Source organism: Myotis brandtii, unplaced genomic scaffold, assembly GCF_000412655.1.
Source record: "Myotis brandtii unplaced genomic scaffold, ASM41265v1 scaffold525, whole genome shotgun sequence".
Taxonomy (NCBI): Eukaryota; Metazoa; Chordata; class Mammalia; order Chiroptera; family Vespertilionidae; genus Myotis; species Myotis brandtii.
The window spans coordinates 1,653,011-1,676,393 of NW_005369915.1; the positions used below are offsets into that span (position 1 = coordinate 1,653,011).

At 34.4% G+C, this 23,383-nt stretch overlaps 1 protein-coding gene across 4 annotated transcripts in view; it reads right to left on the bottom strand.

Moving 5' to 3' along the window:
• Positions 1-23,383, bottom strand: part of TBC1D19 (TBC1 domain family, member 19) — a 105,279-nt gene that overhangs the window by 49,057 nt on the left and 32,839 nt on the right. For all 4 annotated transcript variants that reach the window (XM_014548908.1, XM_014548907.1, XM_005877655.2 and 1 more), the window contains 7 exons: positions 22,241-22,316; positions 17,003-17,077; positions 15,771-15,834; positions 14,283-14,329; positions 11,796-11,906; positions 6,927-6,999; positions 1,021-1,059 (listed from right to left, as the gene is read on the bottom strand). In XM_014548908.1, the coding sequence (XP_014404394.1) occupies positions 1,021-1,059; positions 6,927-6,999; positions 11,796-11,906; positions 14,283-14,329; positions 15,771-15,834; positions 17,003-17,077; positions 22,241-22,316 (485 nt within the window). The remainder of the gene's footprint in view (positions 1-1,020; positions 1,060-6,926; positions 7,000-11,795; positions 11,907-14,282; positions 14,330-15,770; positions 15,835-17,002; positions 17,078-22,240; positions 22,317-23,383) is intronic.

Consider the following 23,383-nt stretch of genomic DNA (forward strand, 5'->3'; position numbering starts at 1 on the left):
GGGGATGTGCCCGCAACCCAGGCACATGCCCTTGACCGGAATCGAACCTGGGACCCCTCAGTCCGCAGGCCGACGCTCCATCCACTGAGCCAAACCGGCTTTGGCAGTGTGTGTGGGTTTTTTAAATAAAAATACCAGCTATTAAGTCTGGAAATAAAGTCCCCCCCCCAAACAAAACAAAACAAAATAAAAAGAGATATTAGATAACCGCTGACATTTGTCTAACAGTACTGTTTCCTTATATTTTCTTCTTAAAAGAAATCATATGCTAAATGAAAATGACAAAACCAAACCAAACAAAGAAGTATGAAATTAAAAAATAAAATTTTAAATTTGCAATTGTGTTTAATAAAAATGTCAACTCATACAAATGAAGTTTTAAAAATAAATACGATTTTGAACAATTATACCAGGGAGTTTAGAATATGACTATATAATTGCCATAGAAGGGTCATTCTGACACAAAGACCTATTTGTAGTTCATATTTCAAAGATAAAACAGGATTTACAAAAACAAAGAACTAATCTTCAGAAGATGGGAACATTGCTTCCCAGAACACTAGGCGCCGCTCCAGCTATTAGGTCTCGGCATGATGAACAGTCCCGGTAAGTGTGATGGTTACATTTTCTCCTGATGCCAGAGCATATTCCCATTAACATTAATGGGAAGTGTGTGGGCGCATCAGAGAGAGAACCTACCTCTTTGATTTTGAAATTAAATTCTATTGCTGAATGGATTAAGCTAACATCCTTGAAGAATATGTGTCTGCATTTATTTCCTTTTTAGTGAACCATCTGTGTATGTCTTTATCTGACATTTATTGATGAAGCCAAAATGATGCCTTTCCCTTCTTTAGAAAGATTCTCATTATAGTATCTACGCAGTTAAATATTACTCCTTTTTAGGGTGTTAGCTCTTTAGAGATTAAAATTCAGTTGGGGGTGGGGGTATATGACACAGACATTTACTTAGGACTGTGTCTCATTTTCAGAAATTATCATAAGTAATCAAAAGCTTACCTTTTTGCCCAATACGTACATGCTCATTTTCAAAAAGTTCTAAAAAAAAGATAAAATAAAATAATTAAACATAAATATGATCAGCCACATTTAAAATAATTATGGGTATATTTTTCTGGTATTAATACTTTTAATTATTTTAAAGCTGAATGGCTCTATAGAAAAGTATAAGAATATTTATATTTATATGCATAAAATCATTTTTCTATATTGTTTAAAGTTTGTAGAAATTAAGAGTTAAGTGCATTTAATTAGAATAAAAAAATGACAAACTACTTTTCTTTTGTTAAAAGAGAATATCTTCTCAAAACACAAAAATGTTTCTGCTCATTCATCTTTGATTTTATTCTTAAAAAAGCAAAATTTTGGGTAATTGCCAGAGGTTGGGGTGGAGGTGGGGGCGAAATGGGTAAATGGAGTCAAAAGATAGAAATTTCCAGTTATAAAATAAGTCATGGCATGTAGTATACTCCATGGTACCTATAGTTAATAATACTGTATTGCATATTTGAAAGTTGCTAAGAGAGTAAATCTTAAAAGTTCTTATCACAAGAAAAAAAATTCTGTAACTATGTATGGTAAATAATGTTAACTAGACTTATTATGGTAATCATTCTGTAATATATACTAATACTGAATCATTATTTTATACTCCTGAATTAATATAAAGTTGTATGTATTAAAAACCATGTTGATGTATCATTGGCAATTATATTCTCTCATACAGTGGGTTTCCTTTTCAATTTGATGCTGGTTTCTTTTCTGTACATAAGCTTTTTCTTTTTATATAGCCCCATTTATTTATTTTTTCCTTTGTTTCTCTTGCCTTAGGTGTTGTATCAGTGAAAATTCTGCTACGTGAGATGTCTGATATTTTATGCCTTCATTTCTTCTAGGATTTTTATGGTCCACGACTTACATTCAAGTCTTTTATCTATTTTGAATTTATTCTTGTATATGGTGTAAGTTGGTGGTTTAGTTTCATTTTTTTGCATGTACCTGTCCAATTACCCCAACGCCATTTATTGAAGAAACTGTTTTTACTCCACTGTATGCTCTTGCCTCCTTTGTTTAATATTAATTGAGGATAATGGCTGGGGTAGACTTCTGGATTCTCTGTTCTATTCCATTGATCTATATGCCTGTTCTTGTGCCAGTACCAGGCTGTTTTTATTACAATGGCTTTGTAGTATAGTTTCATATCTGGTATTGTTAGCCCTCCAACTTTGTTTTTTTTCTCAAGATTGCTGCGGCTATTCATGGTCTTTTTTGGTTCCATATCAATTTTTGGAGTATTTTTTCTAGATCTGTGAACTATGCCATCGGAATTTTAATAGGGATTGCATTGAATCATAGATTGGTTTAGGTAGTATGGATATTTTAATGATGTTAATTCTACCAATCCATGAACACGGTATATTCTTCACTTGTTTATGTCTTCCTCCATCTCTTTTTTCAACGTTCTGCAGTTTTCTGAGTACAGGTCTTTTACCTCCTTGGTTAAGTTAATCCTAAGTATCTTAATTTGTTGTTACATTTTAATTAGCTATGATTGCTGAGACTTAGTAACCAAAGAATCAAAGTTTGTCAGCCAATTCTTATCTCTATAAAAGTGGATGATACTACCAGGTGATACACTGAAAGTAGTACAAAATAAAAATACTTCTTTAGAGAATTTATTTGATTACATGAAATACAATAATTTTGCTTTCCAAGTACCATACTCTGGTCCAAGAATAAGAAGCCCAAAGAAGTCAGAACCAGAATTTCCAATCTGTAATCTGTGTTTCTCAAGGAATGCTCTGAGGATCACTATGTTAACAGATGCATCTACACTAGGCGATCTTGATTGGAAAAAAAAGGTTCTCTGGTAATATGTAATTAGAAGATGCTAAGATCAAAGTTTACTTAGGACTTCTCACAGTGTTTAAGATGGTAACACACACTGTAACTGTATATCTTAAAATATGGCTTAGCCTTTCCCAAACCTTATTTGAAAACAAGATCCTCTTTTTCACAGGGCATATGGTTAATGTTTCATGGAACACACTCAGGAAATGCTCTGCCAAATGAAGATGCTTTTTTCTTTCTGAAATAACAACCTGAGGAAATGTCTATTTAGCAGAATCCCACTTAATAAGATTCATTATCATGTATATTCAGACAATAATATCAGAAATATGAGCCCCCTTTTTCATGAAAGAATGCTGGTTCTGCTCATCCTTTCCCCTCATCACATAGGTCTTATCAATGGTTTCCATAGTAAGTATGTGTGTGTGTATTTAAAATAAATGCATATTTATGAGAATTTATAGAAATAATAAATGTCTGATTTTTGTTATTATTATTAAATATGGATTCTACATTACAGTGATAAGGACTCTTCTATCAACTCTTATATAAACCTGATAAGTTAGTGAGAAATGCAGTTCAAATATAAAAATGGAAAAACAGTATGGGTAAAACATAGGTAATTCAGGATTTTAAAGGTAAGTAGGAAATGAGGGGAATAATATGTAAATTATATGATTGTCTAACTACTAAGCTGTACACCTGAAACCAATACATAATAAAAAAGTCAAATAAAATTATATATTTTTAAAAGATGAGTAGGAAGGATATAGTTTCTGTAAATCACACGTAAACTTAATCCTAAATATGAAACTTGCCTCTAGCCCAGTGGTTCTCAACCTTCCTAATGCCTCGACCCTTTAATAAAGTTCCTCATGTTGTGGTGACCCCCAACCATAAAATTATTTTCGTTGCTACTTCATAACTGTAATTTTGCTACTGTTATGAATCGTAGTGTAAACATCTGATATGCAGTATGTATTTTCATTGTTACAAATTGAACATAATTAAAGCATAGTGATTAATCACAAAAACAATATGTAGCTATATATGTGTTTTCTGATGGTCTTAGGCAACCCCTGTGAAAGGGTCGTTCGACCCCCAAAGGGGTTGCGACCCACAGGTTGAGAACCGCTGCTCTAGCCAAATACTATTAGCAATATTTTCAAAATGTTTAGCATTACATTTCCAATTTAATCAAAGCCATAGACATATACTAAAAAATAAAAAACTATTTTTCACTCCAGGCAAAAGTAGTTTTATATGACCTCATTTTTCTTTCCAAGTAATTCCGTTGCCTAGCAATTCTCAAGACAGGCAAAAATTTTAGTACTATACCACTAAAAACAAGCTCATTGGATGAACACTAATTCAACCCCCTTCTCAGCAGTCCTGCTTTGAAAAGTCAAGGGAGCAAAAATAACTGCATCAACTAACAAGATTTTCAACTCCTCCAGCCGACTTAGGTGCTCTCTCTTCTGCTCCAACTACCCCTTGTATATAATAATAGCCAAAGCCAGGCGAGTCTTATCTCAATCTTATATCTTCCCTAAAAACAAAAATTATGTCATATTATATATTCACTAGTCACTGGCCCTTATCAGGATCTCATCCACATTTGTTGTATTCTGAGTGAATCAAAGAACTATACTCTAGATTAAGAGAAAAATTAGGTTTTCTAAGCATAGCTATTATAACTTTAGAATGATTTAAAACAATTCTTAGGGATTTTTTTCAAAAGTGAAAAACATAGATATCATTCAAGGTTATATTACTATTTCTTTCCCCTTTTTTTAGTTATATATATATGACTAGAGGCCTGATGCATGAAATTTGTGCAAGAGTAGGCCTTCGCAGCCATGGGCGGCTGCTTGGATCCCTGCGGCCCTGGCTTAGTCCAGAAGGACGTCTGGTCTAACTAGCATATTATGCTTTTATTGTTATAGATTATCATTTTCCATGAACAGAAGTATAAGTTATCTGTCTCAGTCTGTTCAAGCTACTGAAACAAAACTAGGTAGCTTATAAATAACAGAAAATCATTTCTCACAGTTCTGGAGGCTACAAGTCCAAGATCAGGATGCCAGGATAGTCAGTTCTGGTGGGGATCCTCTTCCACGTTGTAGTGTAGCCTTTTCGCTGTGGAAGAGGCTGGGGAGCTCTGTTGGGCATCTTTTATAAAGAAACCAATTCCCATTCAGGAGGGCAGACTTCTTAGTTTTGAATCTTGGTTTGACCACTAGTTTTTGTGACTTTGGGCAAGTTATTTGACATCTGTACTTCTTCAACTTTAAAATGGTGGTATTTCTTCTATCTCACATCACAGAAAAAATTAAAACCATAATACAATACCATTATTTATCACTAGGATGACTAAAACAGAAGATGGAATACACCCAGCATAAGCAAGCATACAGAGCAACTACTGTTCTCACACATTGTTGATTGAAGTGTAAACTGGTACTACCGCTTTTAAAATTTCTTTGGCAGTTATCTACTGAAGCTGAACTTATGCCAACCCTAGGACTGAGAAATTGCATTCCCAGGTGTATACTCAACAAATATTCACCAAAGACACACATAAGGTTGTTCATAGCAGCCTTATTTGTAATAGTCCCACACTTGAAACTTCCCAAATACCCATCAACAGTAGACTGCATAAATAAATGTGTATGGTATGTTGATACAACAGACACTATAATGCAAAAAGCCCAAAATATTTATAAATACACACAGCAATATGGCTGAATCTCACAAACACAATACTGAACAAAAGAAGTCAAATATCAAAGAGTACATAACAAAACTTTATATGTTTTAATTCATATAAAGTTCAAGAACTGGCAAAACCAATCTATGCCAGGAGGAATTGAATAGTGGTCTTTGACATGGAGGGTAAAGATTGAAGGAGGTTAAGAGGGGGATTCAATTTATTAATCTGTATTTGTCCAATTAATAAAAATTCCTTGAACCATTCTCTTATGATATACACTTTCCCCAAGGCATTAAAAACTAGTATCTTTTTAAAAAATATATATTTTATTGATTTGTTACAGAGAGGAAGGGAGAGGGATAGAGAGTTAGAAACATCGATGAGAGAGAAACATCAATCAGATGCCTCCTGCACACCCCCTACTGGGGATGTGCCCGCAACCAAGGTACACGCCCTTGACCGGAATCGAACCTGGGACGTTTCAGTCTGCAGGCCGACGCTCTATCCACTGAGCCAAACCGGTTACGGCACTAGTAATTTTAAAGGAGGTAATAAACACACCTTATAGATTGCTGAGAGAGTAAAATGAGACAATATACATATAATACATAGTATATGCTCAATAACTGTTTATTATTATGTTTGTTATTATTATTAAGAATAATAAATATCCAACTTCCTTATTTTATAGAGGAAGAAACAAGTGCAAAGATGTAAAGCGACTTGTCCAGGACACACAGCGAGCCAGTGGCAGATGAGAGTCTACAAGTGTTCCCTGACACCTGTCTAGTATTATTTCGACTACAATACAGGCCTCCCGCATTTAAAGCAATTTTTACTTCCTTTTTATTATAGCTAAATATGAATCTGGGCTTTTATAAAAACCATATTGTACTTATACACAAAAAGAGAAAAGTTAGGGAAATTTTCTAGATGATTAAGGTTTAAGAGATCGTAATTTTAAAGCCTGAGTTTATTCAAGGTGGAATGTCTGTATTTGTGTAATTTGGTGCTATGAAAAATAATAGAAATAAATAGTGATGGCCAGTAAAGGGAAATATGAGTGCTGCCAATGAAGATTTTGCCAACAAAATAACTGTGTATGTCCAATGACTTAACGAAATTATTTTGGGCTTCAAATAAAAAGACAACATCAAGTTGCACTCTGATCATTACAACATATAGAATTCTATTCAATAGTTAGTAGAAACCAAGGAGAGGCAAAAGCATGCTTTGTTTTCAGATATAAAAATGTTACTAGATTCATTTGGAAATAACAAGATAAATTTTTACCTCGTTCTCATTTATCATTGATCATATGCCATGTGGGAGAAATACTAACCAGGAGGCACTTGTGTAGAATCATCTATACCTAGTTGTCCTGTAGTTAAGCCGAGTTCTACAAATAATTCTTTCTGAAAAACAACACACACAGAATTAACATACATCTCAGACTTTGCTACATGTAAAAAAATAATAATTTTTACCTAAACATCAGTGTAAATAAAAATCACAATACAAAACGAATCTTTGCTTCCTTCAAACATCTAAAGAAGAAAAGGCCTGCTCTAGCCAGTTTGGCTCAGTGGATAGAGTGGACCAAAGTGTCCTGGGTTCAATTCTGGTCAAGGGCACATACCTCGTTTGCAGGCTCCCCCCCGGCCCGGGCCCTGGTCGGGGCTCCTGCAGGAGGCAACCAGTCGATGTGTTTCTCTAACATTGATATTTCTCTCTGTCTTTCTTTCTCTCTTCCACTCTCTCTCTAAAACTCAACAGAAAAATATCCTCAGGTGAGGATTAAAAAAAAGAAGAAGAAAAAGAAAAAGACATTATTGAACCTTTAAATAGTAATGCACTGATTCAATATTAAGGAGCAGAACAACCATGATTTTTTTTTACTACAGTATTGCTATGTAACATTTACATTTTTTATTTTCATGAGAAAAAAAACATGAATAGAAAAGATAGAAGCTGTTAGGAAATATCAATAGATAATGGGAAAAAAACTTAAATATACAATATTTCTCCAAAGGTAGAGCCTTTAGTAGTATTTTTCTTTCTCCTAATTTCTTTTACCTAAGAAAAATTTTTACTTTGATGCCAATGTTTTAAAAAACTATTTTAAAAATAGTTCTTGATTTTTTGTCTTTTTAAGTAATAATCAGTAAAGTAAGAAATGAATTATCCTTTGAGGAAAGAAATATTAACATTCAACTCTTTCCTGAAACACACATCTGCATGCACTATATGCAACAATTGTCAATTCTAATATCATTGTCTAAAATTAGCAATATAATTCTGTATCTATGCTTTCTATGGTACTATACTTCACTCAGCTCTTAATCAACTAAGCAATGAAAATATCCAAAACAACTTAAATTAATTTTTAAGTAAGATTAGACTATCAAGTGCTCTGCTAAAATAAGAATAAATTAGATTTATTCTCCAGACTTCCTCTACTTATCTAGTAATGTCTAAGGAAAGTAATCATGTTTGTCTGTTATTTTTTAAATATATAACAATCCCATGTTATTTGTATTATTTTTCTTCCCTAAGTAATTAAATATTTCTATTAATATTTAATTGCCTCAGTGTTTTGTTACTATTCAATTGCTAAAACCAAACTTCCTTCTTCTTTAAAAAATAAATTTTAATCCTTCCCAATTACCTATTATTATTTAAGTTCATAATTTACTAGTGTCCCTCACAAGACAGTTATTGAGCCTAATATGCACACACATTTCATTTTTGTATTAATTTTAAATAACTACCATTATATTTCAATTCTTTACTAAACTTGATTTTCATCTGTATTTTAAAATAGCACTGCATCATGTTACCAATTTTTCAGATTAAAGAGGTAAAAATTTAATGTTATTCTTCCATTTTCAACCAATGTCTTCCATTTATTTTAAACTCTTCCTTCATTAAAATCATTACAATTAATGACAATGTATTTGATTTTTTAAAATAAATATCATCTTCATATTACGGAGGGTCTTAAGTCCAATAAACATTTCAATAATAGGTTCTATAGTCACAATGGGGAATTATACTTATGCTAAGACATGTGAGGAGCATAAAAAAACTCTGCACATCCTTTTCTATTTCACTGCTCTGGACTATTTTTTATTCAACATCAGTACACCTGGCCCCTAATCTCAGATTTCCTTCAAAAACTCCCCTAAAATATCGTGCCTTCTGGGATACCTTCTTTGATATTCCAGGATGATTTGGGTAACTCTCTATGCATATGGATTACCTTTTTCAACCTCTACCAAACCAAATAATCACATCATATTAAAATTATTTTTTTACTTGTCCATCTTCCCACTACCCCAAAGCTCTTGGAAGACAGAATGGCTCATACACATCTGCACTCCCAGAACTTGGATGGTGCTAAGTGACCCATAGCGGGACTCAATAACATTAAACCACACCACGGAGCTCTAGTTCCACCCTGCTGCCTCCACCTGGCTGAATTAGTAAACAGAAGTTAGTGTCTGCAACTTTACTTTACAGGAATTTCCTTTTAACATGGATGAGTCTACAAAACACGGTGACCTAGATTTAAGGGCCATCCAATATGTACCTCATGACTCACTGAGTCTCACCAAGTTCAATACTCATACAGACAGACCACGGACACAGATAAACCATGCATCCTGCAGTCAGAATCATTACACATCCAGGCCATGGGATTCAGGAACGGCAGGGACAACTATCCCTAATGACCACAGGAGGAGAAGGACTAACCATATTGTCAGCAGGTATAGCCACAATTTCTGAAAAATTAGTCACAGGCTTTTGTTCTTCAGTAACTAAGAATGAATCCACATCAGTTCCAGGTCTCTTCAGACAGACAGATGACATAATTAGTCCCCCTCACATGCATGCTGAACCTTTACATACATGATCAACTTTCCCTGCTTCTTTCTAGCAAACTCCTTCAAACTTGTTCAAATGGTAGCACCTCTGAGAAGACTTCCCACCACGTCCAGCAGAATAATCTGCCACTTTTTCTTCTGTATAGCCATAGCATTTTGTACAAACCACTACCAATATAAAGCTTTTAACACTTTTTAAAAATTACCTCTTAAAATTTATTTTTTTATCAAAGTTGTAGTATTTGTGGTAAATAGTTATATACTGCTTTCCATGTTCCACTAACTGGGTGGCTTTAAACAACAGACATACATCTCACAGTTCTGAAGGCTCGAAGTCCAAAATCAATGGGTTAATTGATGCTCTCCCTGGAGGCTCTGGGGGAGAATCGTCGCATGCCTTTCTCATGGCTCCTGATGCTGCCAGCAATCTTTGTGTTCTTTGGCTTATAAAGACATCACTCCATTCTCTGCATTCATGTCATATGACATTCTTCTTGAGTCTCTCCCTTCTGTGTCTCTTCTCATCTTCCAATAAGGACACTAGTCATATTGGATTTAGGGCCCACCTGACTCTAATAATCATCGTCTTAACTTGATTGCATCTGTAAGGCTCTACTTCCAAATGAGGTCACATTCACAGATACTGGAGGTTAGGACTTCAACATACCTTTGGGAGGGCTCAATTCAACCCATAACTTCTATTTTAACTTATTGATCTGCACAACACTCCTATGAGAGATTATCATCACTATCCTATATAATAAAAGCCTAATATGCAAATCAACCGAACAGCGGAACGACTGGTGGAATGACCAGTCACTATGATGCACAGTGACCACCAGGGGGCAGATGTTCAATGCAGGAGCTGTCCCCAGACCGCAGGCCCCAGGCCAGCCAAGACGGGTGCAGGGGGGGCCCCCGATCGCCCCGCTGGTCACCCCACAGATTGGCCCTGATCACTGGCCAGGCCTAGGAACCCTACCTGTACATGAATTCTGTTCTCCAACGGGCCTCTAGTTTTACAAATAAGAAAACTAAAGCTCAAGGTAAAAAAACTTGCTCAAGATCACACAGCTAGTTAGTTGGCTTCAGAATCTAATCACCTACACTGTCTCTACATGCAGCAAATAGTTTAAGAGGTGAAATCCACTAAAAGACTTATTACAACAACAGCATAGCAGTTCTCTATCTTATACACTCCTCCACATACACACACTCATAATTGGCCCACTATCCAGGGACAGCTGCTTTTTTTCTGGTATATATATCCATATTTCAAGTAATAAGTGTATATTTCTATTTTTAATTTACCAGTTTCAGACATTTACTGGGTTTGTTTGTTTTTATGGAAAGTGGGGATTTTTCGCTCATGTACTTCTCACCATCATCCTATATAATAAAAGGCTAATATGCAAATCAACTGAACAGCGGAACACGCACTGGTCGCTATGACACGCACTGACCACCAAGGGGCAGACATTCAACACAGGAGCTGCCCCCTGTGGTCAGTGCATGTCATAGCAACCAGTAGTCCTGCTGTTCAGTCGATTTGCATATTAGCCTCTTATTATATAGGATGATGCAAGAGCTGCCCCCTGGTGGTTAGTGCACTCCCATAGAGGGGAGTGCCGCTCAGCCAGAAGCTGGGCTCATGGCTAGTGAGCACAGCAGTGGTGGCGGGAGCCTCTCCCACCTCTGCAGCAGCGCTAAGTATTTCCCCCGAGAGCTCCTGGACTGTGAGAGGGCACAGGCCGGGCTGAGGGACCTCCACGAGTACACCAATTTCATGCACCGGGCTTCTAGTTTCAATATAATTATACATAAACTAGAGGCCCAGTGCACAAATTTGTGCATGGGTGGGGTCTGGGGGGCCCCCCCCCCCCCGATGGGGGCCAATTGGGCCAGGCAGGCAGGAGGTTGGCCGGCCAGTTCCGCCCCCGATTAGGTGTGGGGGGTCAATCGGGGGCAGGGCTAGCTGGGGGGAGGGGCCAACCCCCAATTGGGCTGGTGGGCCGGCCACAGTGCACATCATAGTGACAGGTCGTTCCAGTCATTCCGGCATTCCTGTCACTTGTTTTATATATATTCTTGATTAAATCTATATTGTTTGCATTACTATGACAATTTAAATGTAATTCACTGCTGAGCCACATAACATATGTTATAAATGTGTTTCCTTTCTTACACTTTTAAAATTAAATTCATTTACCTCTTCCTACACCCTTTAACAATCTGAAAAGATCTTTCTCAATACAATTTTGCATGTGGTCAAGCCTGTCAGATCATCTATACTTGCAGTGTTTTTCTTGGAGGTCTATACTTACCAATTCAGGGATGTCTTTTACTTTCAGAGGAATTTGGATTAAACCCAAATGAGTCCTGAAACTAGGAGAATCACCATTTTCATAATTTGGGTTGCGAAGATTAATTAATACCTTTAAAAACAAACCCAACAAAATTGATTAGTTTTTTATAGAATGTTTACACTTCTAAAATTGGCAGTGATATTCTTGGTGTATCACCACAAAATTAAAAACTATTTGGGGTTAATCATATACTTCAATAACATTCTAGAATACTGTAAAATTGTACTAAAATGTTAAAATACCATAAACATGCTTTTAATTAGGATGGCTTAATATTCCAACTGATGATCTATCATTTAATTATAAAAGTTTAAGAATTTAATTATAAAGAAAACTTTTTGATGGTTGAAAAAATAAAAAATTGTTTGATTATAACAATTTACCAGGAAAGGTGATAGAAAAATAAAAATTACTCGACTGTAATATTCACCAAGGAAAATTTTAGAACCAACTCTAACCCTTTTAAAAACAAATATTGACAATGTTTTTTAGAAAGATACTAAGGCAATATTGGAAGGTCTCACCTCTAAACCAAACCCACATGGAAAAACAAAAAAAATTTTCAGAAGCCAACCTAACAAAAAAGAGACTTTACATACTTTTCAAAATTAAGCAGATAAAATAATTCATAGAAATTTGCATATCCTTTAATCTAGGAATCTCATTTTTATGAGTATAGTTGTGGAAATAATATAAAATATTTGCAAAATAGTGCAGAAAGAATGTTAATGAAATGCTGTTTATAATGGAAAAACATATAACAACTTACACATCCCATTCGAGCGAATTACTTAAACAAATTATGATCAATTCACATAATAAAATACAGTATAATAAGTAATTTATGTAGATAATAACATGAAAAATGTTCATAATGTATTATGTTTTAAAAATTATGATAATTGTGTCTATTGCTGTATGATGGTATTATGAGTAATTTTTATTTAAAATTTTCTTCTTATGTATGTTTTCTTATTTTTCCATCAACATTCATTTGGGGGAAAGAATAATCATCAGTTTTTAAAATATTTTAAAGTTGAAACTCTTGAAGGAAATCAACAATCAAGAATCCAGGGAAGGAAATGATGATGACAGAAAAGCTATCGTATCTGAGGAAGGCATTGAACTGATAACTAATAGTTGATAAAACAGAATGTGCTATAATGCTCAAAGTTTCATAATATTGCAAACACTAAATTGAAACTGAAAAAAATCAATGGCATTTGTTTAAAAAATAAAAGATTTAGCAAAGAATCAACCATGTTAAATACAGACTAATAGAGAACAGCACAATTTCAGACTAATTACACAAATACTGCATGGGGAACTCACAAACACAGACTGGGAAAGAAAAAGAATCTATGAATACATGGGTGATAGGAAAGAGAAAATATGAAAAATGCAGACACTATATTAGTAACTAAGGAAATAACTATAGGAAGTGTTCTTAAATTAAAGAAGAATCCTAGCATAAATAAGAAAAGCTTCAATTCAGCAACAGTTCCTAAGGAGAAAACACAGTTAAAAATAACCATATAAAAATTATATGAAATTTCAGCCCTTAGTGCTAGAAAAGGAAAGAGCTTAGCAGAAACCTTTACTAAGCTAAGAGAAACAATACCATCGCTATAAAGGCGGTTTCTGACCAACCTAACTTCTCTTTAAATTTAAAAGGAGACTATTTATACTCCAAACAACCTGGTAACATTTCTAACAATGTTTAATGCTGGTAAACTGGTATCAGAGACTACAGGTTCAGAAAAGAAATAAAAATAAAATGTGAAAGATTAATTCGTTCATGTAACAACTATTTATTGAACAAGAATATGCCAAGCCTTGTTCTACCTGTTGGAGATAGAGCAGTTAAAGATAGGAAGGGCTTGCAGCTGGTTTTCCATCTATGCCTATCTCCAGGGATACCTGGGAGTGTGGTCAAGATGGGATGGAATGTACTAACTTGTCATTTATAATGTGCTATGTAATAGCCCCTGTGTTTACACTGTTTATTGCCTGGACTAGAACAAGGAGGGAATAAAAAGGGAAAAGATTCCCTGACACCTATACCATGGTATGTGCCAGGCAGCAGGCAACATGACTTAGAGTCACTATTTTTTATGAAAAAATCTTCCTAATGGATTTACTTGCCTCTAATCTTTCCACATTCCAATATATTTTCCAATAGCAATATCCAAACACAGTTATTTCCTTAGTTACTAATATAGTGTCTGCATTTTTCATATTTTCTCTTTCCTATCACCCATGTATTCATAGATTCTTTTTCTTTCCCAGTCTGTGTTTGTCATTCGCTGATCATGTCATTCGCTGCTTCATTGACTTGGGGGCTGTTTACATGGTGATTTCCTCTGCCTAGAGATATTCTTGTATCATCATTTCTTTCACACTTTCCCCTCATTATCATACATATATTTAACCAATAGAACTTACCTCAAGAAAATCCTTAGGTGCATAAACAGGTCTGAAATGGCTTAAATCTAGAATTAAGAAGACAGATTACAAACAAAATTTCAGTTAACATAGTACATGTTTATTAATAATAAATATTAATGATTCCTCCATTCATTACTGTGCAGCTAGATTAATTAAACATTTGTAGAGTGTTGGTTATTTGTCATACATTGTGTTAAGTACTGGTAACACAAAAATAAAAAGACAGTCCCTCCCCCTTGACAGCCTCGATGGCATATTCTGAAAGAAACTGAGAGTCTCCCACTCATATATTTGTAATAGATTATAACTTAATAAAAAATGTCAATATAATATAAAAGTTCTATATGAGAATTCTCAAAGTGCGTAGAATACAAACAATACATTCTCAGTGAATTCCTCTAGTTGTACTGAACTGTCCTCTCTTTTGAACTTCTGTGACACACTGCTTCCTATGTTATTTCTTGCCCAGGCCCCCACACTTATTTTTAAGGAGGATAGTGAGAAATTATGTAGGTGTGTACTTAAGCCATTATATATATTATCATAGTAAAGTATATATAGTTGTCACTAATTATCCTATATAATAAAGAGGCAATATGCAAATTGACCATCACTCCAACACACAAGATGGCCGCCCCCATGTGGTCAAAGATGGCTGGCAGGGGAGGGCAGTTGTGGGCGATCAGGCCAGCAGGGGAGGGCAGTTAGGGGCAACCAGGCCTGCAGGGAAGGGCAGTTAGGGGCATCGGGCCTGCAGGGGAGCAGTTAGGAGTCGATCAGGCTGGCAGGGGAGGGCAGTTAGGGGCATCGGGCCTGCAGGGGAGCAGCTAGGAGTCGATCAGGCTGGCAGGGGAGTGCTTAGGGGATGATCAGGATGGCAGGCAGAAGAGGTTAGGGGCAATCAGGCAGGCAGGCAGGTGAGCGGTTTGGAGCCAGCAGTCCTGGATTGTGAGAGGGATTCCAGATTGGAGAGGGTGCAGGCTGGGCTGAGGGACACACACAAACACACCCATGCACAAATTTCATGCACCAGGCCTCTAGTATGTTTATAAAATTGATTGATTCAGTTTTAAAGATTAAAATTATCCCACAATAAGTTCTTAAAAACATTTTAGAAGTCTTAGAACTTTACACCAGTTGACCTATCTTTAACATCTCAACAGAAGTAAAGCTTGAAAAATATTTGCCTTAACTATGAATCTAATAAATTCAAGAATGATTTAATTTACTCTTTTATAAAAATGTTTTCAAATGCTGCTTTAAAAAAGGATAATTGCCTTAAATGTTCTCAAAATAAGAGAGAACACTGACCAAAGTTAGGAATTTTTAAACTGCAAAGCAAACAAAACAAATGATAGAAAATTAGTGGGAAAGGAAAGTTGCTATCTGTCCAAAAGTACTGTTAATATTGTTACTTTGGGTCCACAATTACTAAGAATGCAATTTCCCCCCACTACCACATTTTGGAAAAAGCTATTCTTGTACCTGGTTCATCAGTTCCCATTTCATTCCATTTATTGAGAAGTTCTTTCTGTTCTCCAACTGGCCTCTAGAAAAGACAATTTAAAAATTGGTTTCATTTTGTGAAGTTTAGCAATGCAGCTGAAAAATAGGAATCAATAACTCATCTAAAAGTTTAAATAAGGTACTATAACATAAGGAAACATAATTTCATTACACACAAACTTTTTTAGAATTACACTTAAATTATTATTTAACTATTATATCTAGTTTCAGTGGCTCAGTTAATGAGTCCAAGAAAAGAAGGTAAATAATCTGTACCGGCCAGTAAATTTTACACACAAACACTGCTGCTCAGCCCACATACTACACCGCTTACCCCCTCCAGCAATCTCAGAAATGCATTGTAAAGGGGACTGGCCAAGAGAGTGTGACTGAGTCCGTGGCATCATCTTCCTATACAAAAGATAGTATATTACACAATACTACCTATTTAGACAGTTTTTAGTATAAATTTATCTTTTTTAGCACCATCCTCTGGTGTCTTCAGTGACTTGTCCTTGGTTATTATCCAAAGTACATCCACTATATTCTGTTCAACAGCAGGGAACAAATAGCAGGTAAAAAGAACCAAGTGAAGAGAAACTTATTCTCTCCTACTTGGGAGCAGCTAGAAAGAATCCAGAACATTCCTCACGTGGCTTTTCTCTCCTTTTTCATCTCTCCCCGCTCAAAGCCCCAACTGACAGATAAATATTGAGTACTAGATCTAAGTAAAGCTAATACTATTCCATCTAAATAGTTCTGTAGAGAGATAACAAATCATTCTTTTCATTGCCTATGTTAACACTGAAAGATGGCATCATGTTTGCTATTACAAGATGACAGTATGCCTGAACTCCATGTCTAATTAAAAAATATGGCAATTTTGCTAATTAACCAGAAAATAATGAGTCAACAAGTCACTGAAATCTTTAATGTCCACCTATAACCTTTACAGCCAAATCGCTAATCTAAAATATAGATTCTATACTTTATTTCTACTTATTCTCAAGTTATAGGTTTATTATAAAAAAACATTACAGCATACATAACAGAAATCTATATAGAATACACCCACATAATTAATATTTTATATATTTTTTGTTTTAAAACAAACTGATATACTAGTAAAAAAGACAAATCTGCCTAAGTTATAACTTCATGATACTTTCCAGTGCTTGATTTACAATAAAATATTTAAATATTAAAAGTACCTTTCGTGCCAATGGGATACTCAGTTCAGTGCACATACTATTTAAACTCTTCAAAATCCTTTTTTCCCAACTTCCCTGAAACATAAAGAACAATCTATTATTGTTTCTGGTTAACAATACTGAAACTGATTTTTAAAGTTAGTAAAAAAAAATTAAAGATATTATGAGTTATACAGAAATGGTGAGGTTGGTTGAGATTGGTTATCTTCATACCTTAGTTCAGTCAACAAATAAGGATTACAGCCTACTATGTGCCAGCTTTTCCACTTGCAAGAATTTCAACCAGATGGTTAAAGAAGTCATTTCCATAGACACCAGAAACAGAAATAGAATTTCCTGACAATGAAGGGAAATCCAAGAAGAAAGTGGCTGCTTTCAAGCTGGGTCAACCTTTAGGTTCCCTCAAGAACTCTAATCTCAATTAAGTGGTATTTATTCATTCCTTTGTTTACTCTCTGGCTCACTGACTAACATATATTGAATGCTTTCTATATATATATGCTACGCACAAAACTAGGACCAGTGTGGAAATTTAATAAGGAGCCTTTGACTAGTTATTATAAGAAAGAAACTCCCCCAACAAGTGGAATGACTTAACCAAATGGCTTAAATCCATGACACTGTGAGTTCTGTTTCCAGAAGTACTTGAGCAAAAGGCGATAAACTCTAGAGGTTGCATTGGGTAAACCCGAAGGTCTATTTCAGCTCCAGTTTTATAGATACTTAATTTTTCTCAGGTTGTATTTGTAAAAGTGACTAAACCCTAACTCTGAAAAATAAATGCTCAAAAAAATCATAGTTATTTGTGTGCTATTAAATTAAAATTTTAATATACACTTAGCATCCCCAAAAAAGCAAATAAGCTCTTGAAAAATGATAGTTCATTAATACAAAATAAAAAGAAAGTAATGTTTTCTACCCAAAAGACTTATAAAATAAATAAAGCTTTAAAATGTTATTTAGAAGGAAAATAAATGGCCTTTTACATTTAAAATGTTTAAATAGGAAGACATTACCTCTTACCCAAACTCATATCCTCGCCAAATGAAATTATTGTTGGCTTCAAATCAGTTTCCCTAATAATTGGAATGTATGATATTAACTCAAAGGATTTCAAGAGTTTTATAAATAAGGTAATTTCTAAGCCATGAGAGGCAAAAGATTAATAAAAGAATCATAATTATATAAAAATCTTTAAATGGGTATTAGCTATCACCTTGCTATATTTTATAACAATGTAAGTAAATAGTCTTTTAAAATTGTATAATATTTTGTTTTTATTTTTAAAGATTTTAATGTTGACATTATTACAGGAGTCCCCCTCCCCCCACTGTATAATAAATATGCAGCATGTAAAAAAAAAATGACTTTGAAACTATGAAATTAAAAAATTATTTTCTTTACGCTGACAAAAAATAAAGTAAAACAAAATAATAATAGCTCAGGTACTTAATAAAAATATTTTAGTAATTCTTTGATTACAAATATAACACATTTATTTAAGATAATTTGGAAAACAGACTATGTAAAGAATAAAATAATAAATACATATCAACAAATTTCCATCATCCAAAAATAACCATTGTTAACATTTTATTCTCTTTTTTTATTTTTTCTATGTATGTATATATAATTGAGATATATATGTGTGTATACATATATATACTCATGTACATTCTTAAAGTGGAATTATATTGTCATATCTTTTTATTTTTCCATTTAAGATTACATTCTATGCACTTTCCTATTTTGTAATTTCCTCAAAAATGATATTTTTGATGCTTGTATAATATTATCTTTTGGAAATGCCATGTTATATTTCAGCAAGCCCTATTGCTATTCATTTAGATTCTTTTAAAGTTTTTACTCTTATCATGAACATAAATTTCTGTGTTTCTCTGATTCCTTTAGATAAGATTCTAGATGTGGAATTATACTAGGAAAAGAGGTATAGATATTTTTAGGAGGGAACATTTTCTTTTTTTGTTTATTCAATTCATTCAACATTTTAAGTAATATGTATTGAGCATCTACCGTGGGACAGACACTGTGCCAGATGTTGGAGATACAGCTGGGAAAGAGAGACTGATGCTGTTTCACAAGGACTTCAGAACCTAGTAATAATACAAACGACCCAAGTATTTCACACGGACTTCAGAACCTAGTAATAATACAAACGACCCAAGTATTGTGGTAGGAAGTACAGGGTGCTTCCCATGTGGAGGACTACAGACACGAAGAGTTAACTGAGCATCTGATATCTGGGGGGTCAGGGAGCCTTTCAAAAGAAACTACCATCTAACCTGATCCCTGAAGAATATGCATAAGTCGGCTAGAAATACATGGGGAGTTTCAGGTAGAAGCAGCAGCATAAGCAATGGTTCTGCTGGAACAACTGGGAGAGGTCAAGTATGATTAGACAGAGAGAATGTACATGTGTGTGGAAGTGGGGAGGGGAGTGGGGACATGGGGAGGGGAAGTGTGAGTAGGCAAGAAATGAGACTTGAATCATAAAAAGGGGCAAGACCAGTTACAGCCTGGTAAGCTAAAGTAAAGGGATGGAATTATATCCTAAAAGTCTTAGAAGTTTTAAAAGGTGGAGTGACAATAAGACAAAAAGACCAATTAGATAGGGAATGAGAATTGAAATAATATAAAACTAACAAACTTCCTATTTTTGCTTAGGTTACTGGATTGATAGAAAACAGAGTAAATTCAGCCACATAGCATACCTTAAGTTTGCCTGAAGGTTTCTGGACTGTACAGAGAAACAGGCTGAATACCATCTGGAACCAGAATTCCAGGTTCAAATCCCAACTCTTTCACCTACTAGTTTTGTGAAGTTGAATGAAAGATCATAAGAGTAACTCACCTCAAAAGCTTGCCATGATGATTAAGTGAGTGAATACTTGTAAAGCCCTAGAACGGCACCTGTCACACGATTAGAGCTCCATGTGCTTACTAATATTATTTCACAAGAAAACTCAGGAACTTGTATTTATCATGCTGTGTATCCTTTTCTTCATAATGCTTTCTCTGAAGGATGTAGCAAAGTAGTTCCCAAGGTATTTTACATGGAAATGGGGTTCCATGGTCATGTAAGTTTGAACAACACTGGACTAAATCAAAGTGAACAGTTTCTTTACTGAAGAAGTTTTTGAGCCTTTAACATTCAGAACAGATTGTAAGCAACAAAATTAAGAAGTTTTCAATTAAAACCCAAAGTATAAAGTAAATATCCATGAGTTTATACTGATATAAATAATTAAATAAACAGAGGGGGGGGGAGAAAGAGAGAAAGAGAGAGAGAGAGAGAGAGAGAGAGAGAGAACTCTTCCATAAGGAAAAATTCAAAATAATTTGTTGATACTCCCTCCTCAAGGAAGCAAGAGCATAACTACCCCTCCTTAAGTGTGGACTACACACAGTAACTTCCTTCCAAAGAGTAAATTATACAGAGGGGGGAGGGAGTGACTTTACAGTGATGAAACCTCACAAATACTACCTCTGCCAGATGATCAAGGTCAACATTAACAACACTTCCTAGCCACCTCCCCTAGAGCACACAGCACTTCCTACCTTACATTACAACTACCTATGTCCAAATCTTCTTAAACCATGAAGTTATCTAAAGGCAGAATCTAAGTTATTTCTGAATCTTCATAGCACATAGCAGAGTGTCTTCTCCTAGTAGGTATTTAGTAAATATGTTTTAAATGAATATTGTAATCATTGGTAGAAGAGATTGCAAATGCCTTTACTATTCATTCAACATAAACTTACTAAGATCCTGCTATATAAAGGTTAGCATACTAGATATAATGGGCATACAAAAATGTTTTTAAATCATTACTGCTTTCAAAAGACATAAATTTCAGAATGTTTGTTAGAAGGCAGTGAGATACATTATAAGGGTTCATCTGCTTGTAGTTCAAGTTCATTGTGTTGAGATTACATAAGGTGATAGACTCATTGAAAGTTAAGAGGTGTAAGAATAAGGCAAGGATGTTAATTAATGTCTGAAGCCAAGTAAGCACTCAACAAGAGATAGTCATCATGATCATCATCATGATCATTGTGATCACTATGGTAATAATGATGAAAAAGAATAGAAGGCTCTAAGACTATGGAAAGAAATCATTTATAGAACTTAGTGAGTATTTGGATTTCGAAAAATGAGGTCAAAGATATTTCATGTCTACATTAGTATAATAATGATGGAAACCAATCATCAGAACTAGGGAAGGCAGAAGATATACTCATTTTAGAAAAAATATCAGAAACTCGGTTTTAGACATGCTGAGTTTGATCTAACAGAAGAAATGCACAGTAAACAGTTGATCATAGAGGAATGGATCCAAAAAAGGTGTAGCAGCAAAGCAGGAAGCTATGGAAGCTTGAATGAGATGACCTAAATATTCTCAATAAAATAATTGGCAAATGTTCAAAACGAGTGAGATAGAGGTAGAATTTCAGGCTACACAAGCACGGCAAAACTTTGGGAAAACCTAACCAGAAACCAGGTAATAAATAATGAATTATAAAAGGATTGACAGGCAGCAAAATGTATCCACTGGAAGATGAATAAATGGATTTAGTCAAAATTAATGGTCAACATATATGATTTTCCTCCTAAGTGTTCAACAGTTGGGAGAAGAGAACGAGTAGACGGTAGAGGTAGCCTATGCTGAGGGACACGTGACAGGAGTTATTTTCTCTTTTAACTGCTTTTTGCAGTTTTTCTGTTTGAATTATTTTATTCTTTTAAAGTGATTTTTAGTTGTTTTCAGCCCATTTATAGTGTATGTTCATTTCAGTTCTGCAACAGAACACAATGAGTACATAACAGTCTGCTATGAGAACAAATATATTTCAAATATGCCATCATCAATACTGGCTTCAAAAGCCAAATTTTTAAGGGGACAGTGCGTCAGTTCATCCCCATTTCATTCCTTTAATATCACAGAGCATGGGGAACTTCTATCATATTTTAAATTTCAGACCTGTATGGTACATAGTATTTTTTTTCTACTCAATGTTTTCAGGATTACTTTAAGTATGTGTGATCCTTGGTTACTGAAAGTAAAAAGAAGAGTATACAAATACTATTCACATCACTTTATTGGTTCTTACCCAGTTTTTCATACAGTGAATAACATATACTCCTGACATCAATAAGGACCTTTCATTCTGCATTATATAACCTGACATGGAAAATAAAAGTAAACAATAGCCAACCTGTGCTTTCCTCATGTATACCAAAGGCTCTTTAAGATGTTCCGGAGGTACTGCAGGGTGACTAGGTAGAGGAAACCTAGGAACAAGAAGAGGCAGCTTAATATTGTACCTTACTCTTGATAATTAACTAATTCTCTTGGTTAGAAATTACTTACCTCTGTAGCCCATGTTATGAATGAAATAGACTACTTATTAGCAGTGTATGTGTTGACACAAGGTGCAACAGCCTGACAAACTTCAACTCTTACCCTACCAGTACTGTAGTTTTAGATTAGCAATTTAATTACTTGTTAAATTGCATAATTATCTGGGTTCATAAATTGAGGTAATTTAAAATATTATTTGGCTCTGTAAATGCTCATGATAATTGTCCTATTAATTTTAACACAGGAATATAAACATTTAGAGGAATCTTTTAAGAAAAAAAATCCATTGACATACTAACATATCAACTCTTATCCTTTTTCACATGATTATATATTTTTATACAGTTGAAATAATAATAGAAATATTTATTTGAATACCCAGGTTTTACTATATAATACATTCATTTACAAATTTAATAAAATTTTAAAGTTTTATGAATTCTTTCTGTTTTCTAAGTCACTTTACATTTTATATTCAAAATGTATTGTTTTTATTAAGAAAACATTTATTTAGTCAATAGATTTTTGAGCCATTCTAGGTGCTAAATATATGATAGTGATTAAAACAATATCCCCTGTTCTCATATATCTGACATTCTAGTAAAGAAAGTGAATAATTATAAAAACAAATAAATACATAGAATAACACCAGATAGTAATAGGTGTCATGAGAAAATGAGAGCAGGTAATGGGATAAAAGTGCTTTGGAAGGGTAGGGAAAGCATCTAGGGGAGCTAATATTCTAAGACAAGTGGGAAGAAGCAGCCTATCATACAAAGATCTGGGGCAAAGGGAAAGCAAGCATAAGACCCTGAGGTGGAAACATTTGGAATGTTTAAAAATCCTTAAAAAACAACAACAAAAAAACAATAAACAGAATGGTTGGGATATAATGATCAAGGCACAGAGTGATGTGAAATCACATAGAAGGCAATGGGAAAACATGATACTCCAATCGTTTACTCCAATCTCTTTCACAAAAAAAAAAAAAAAAAAA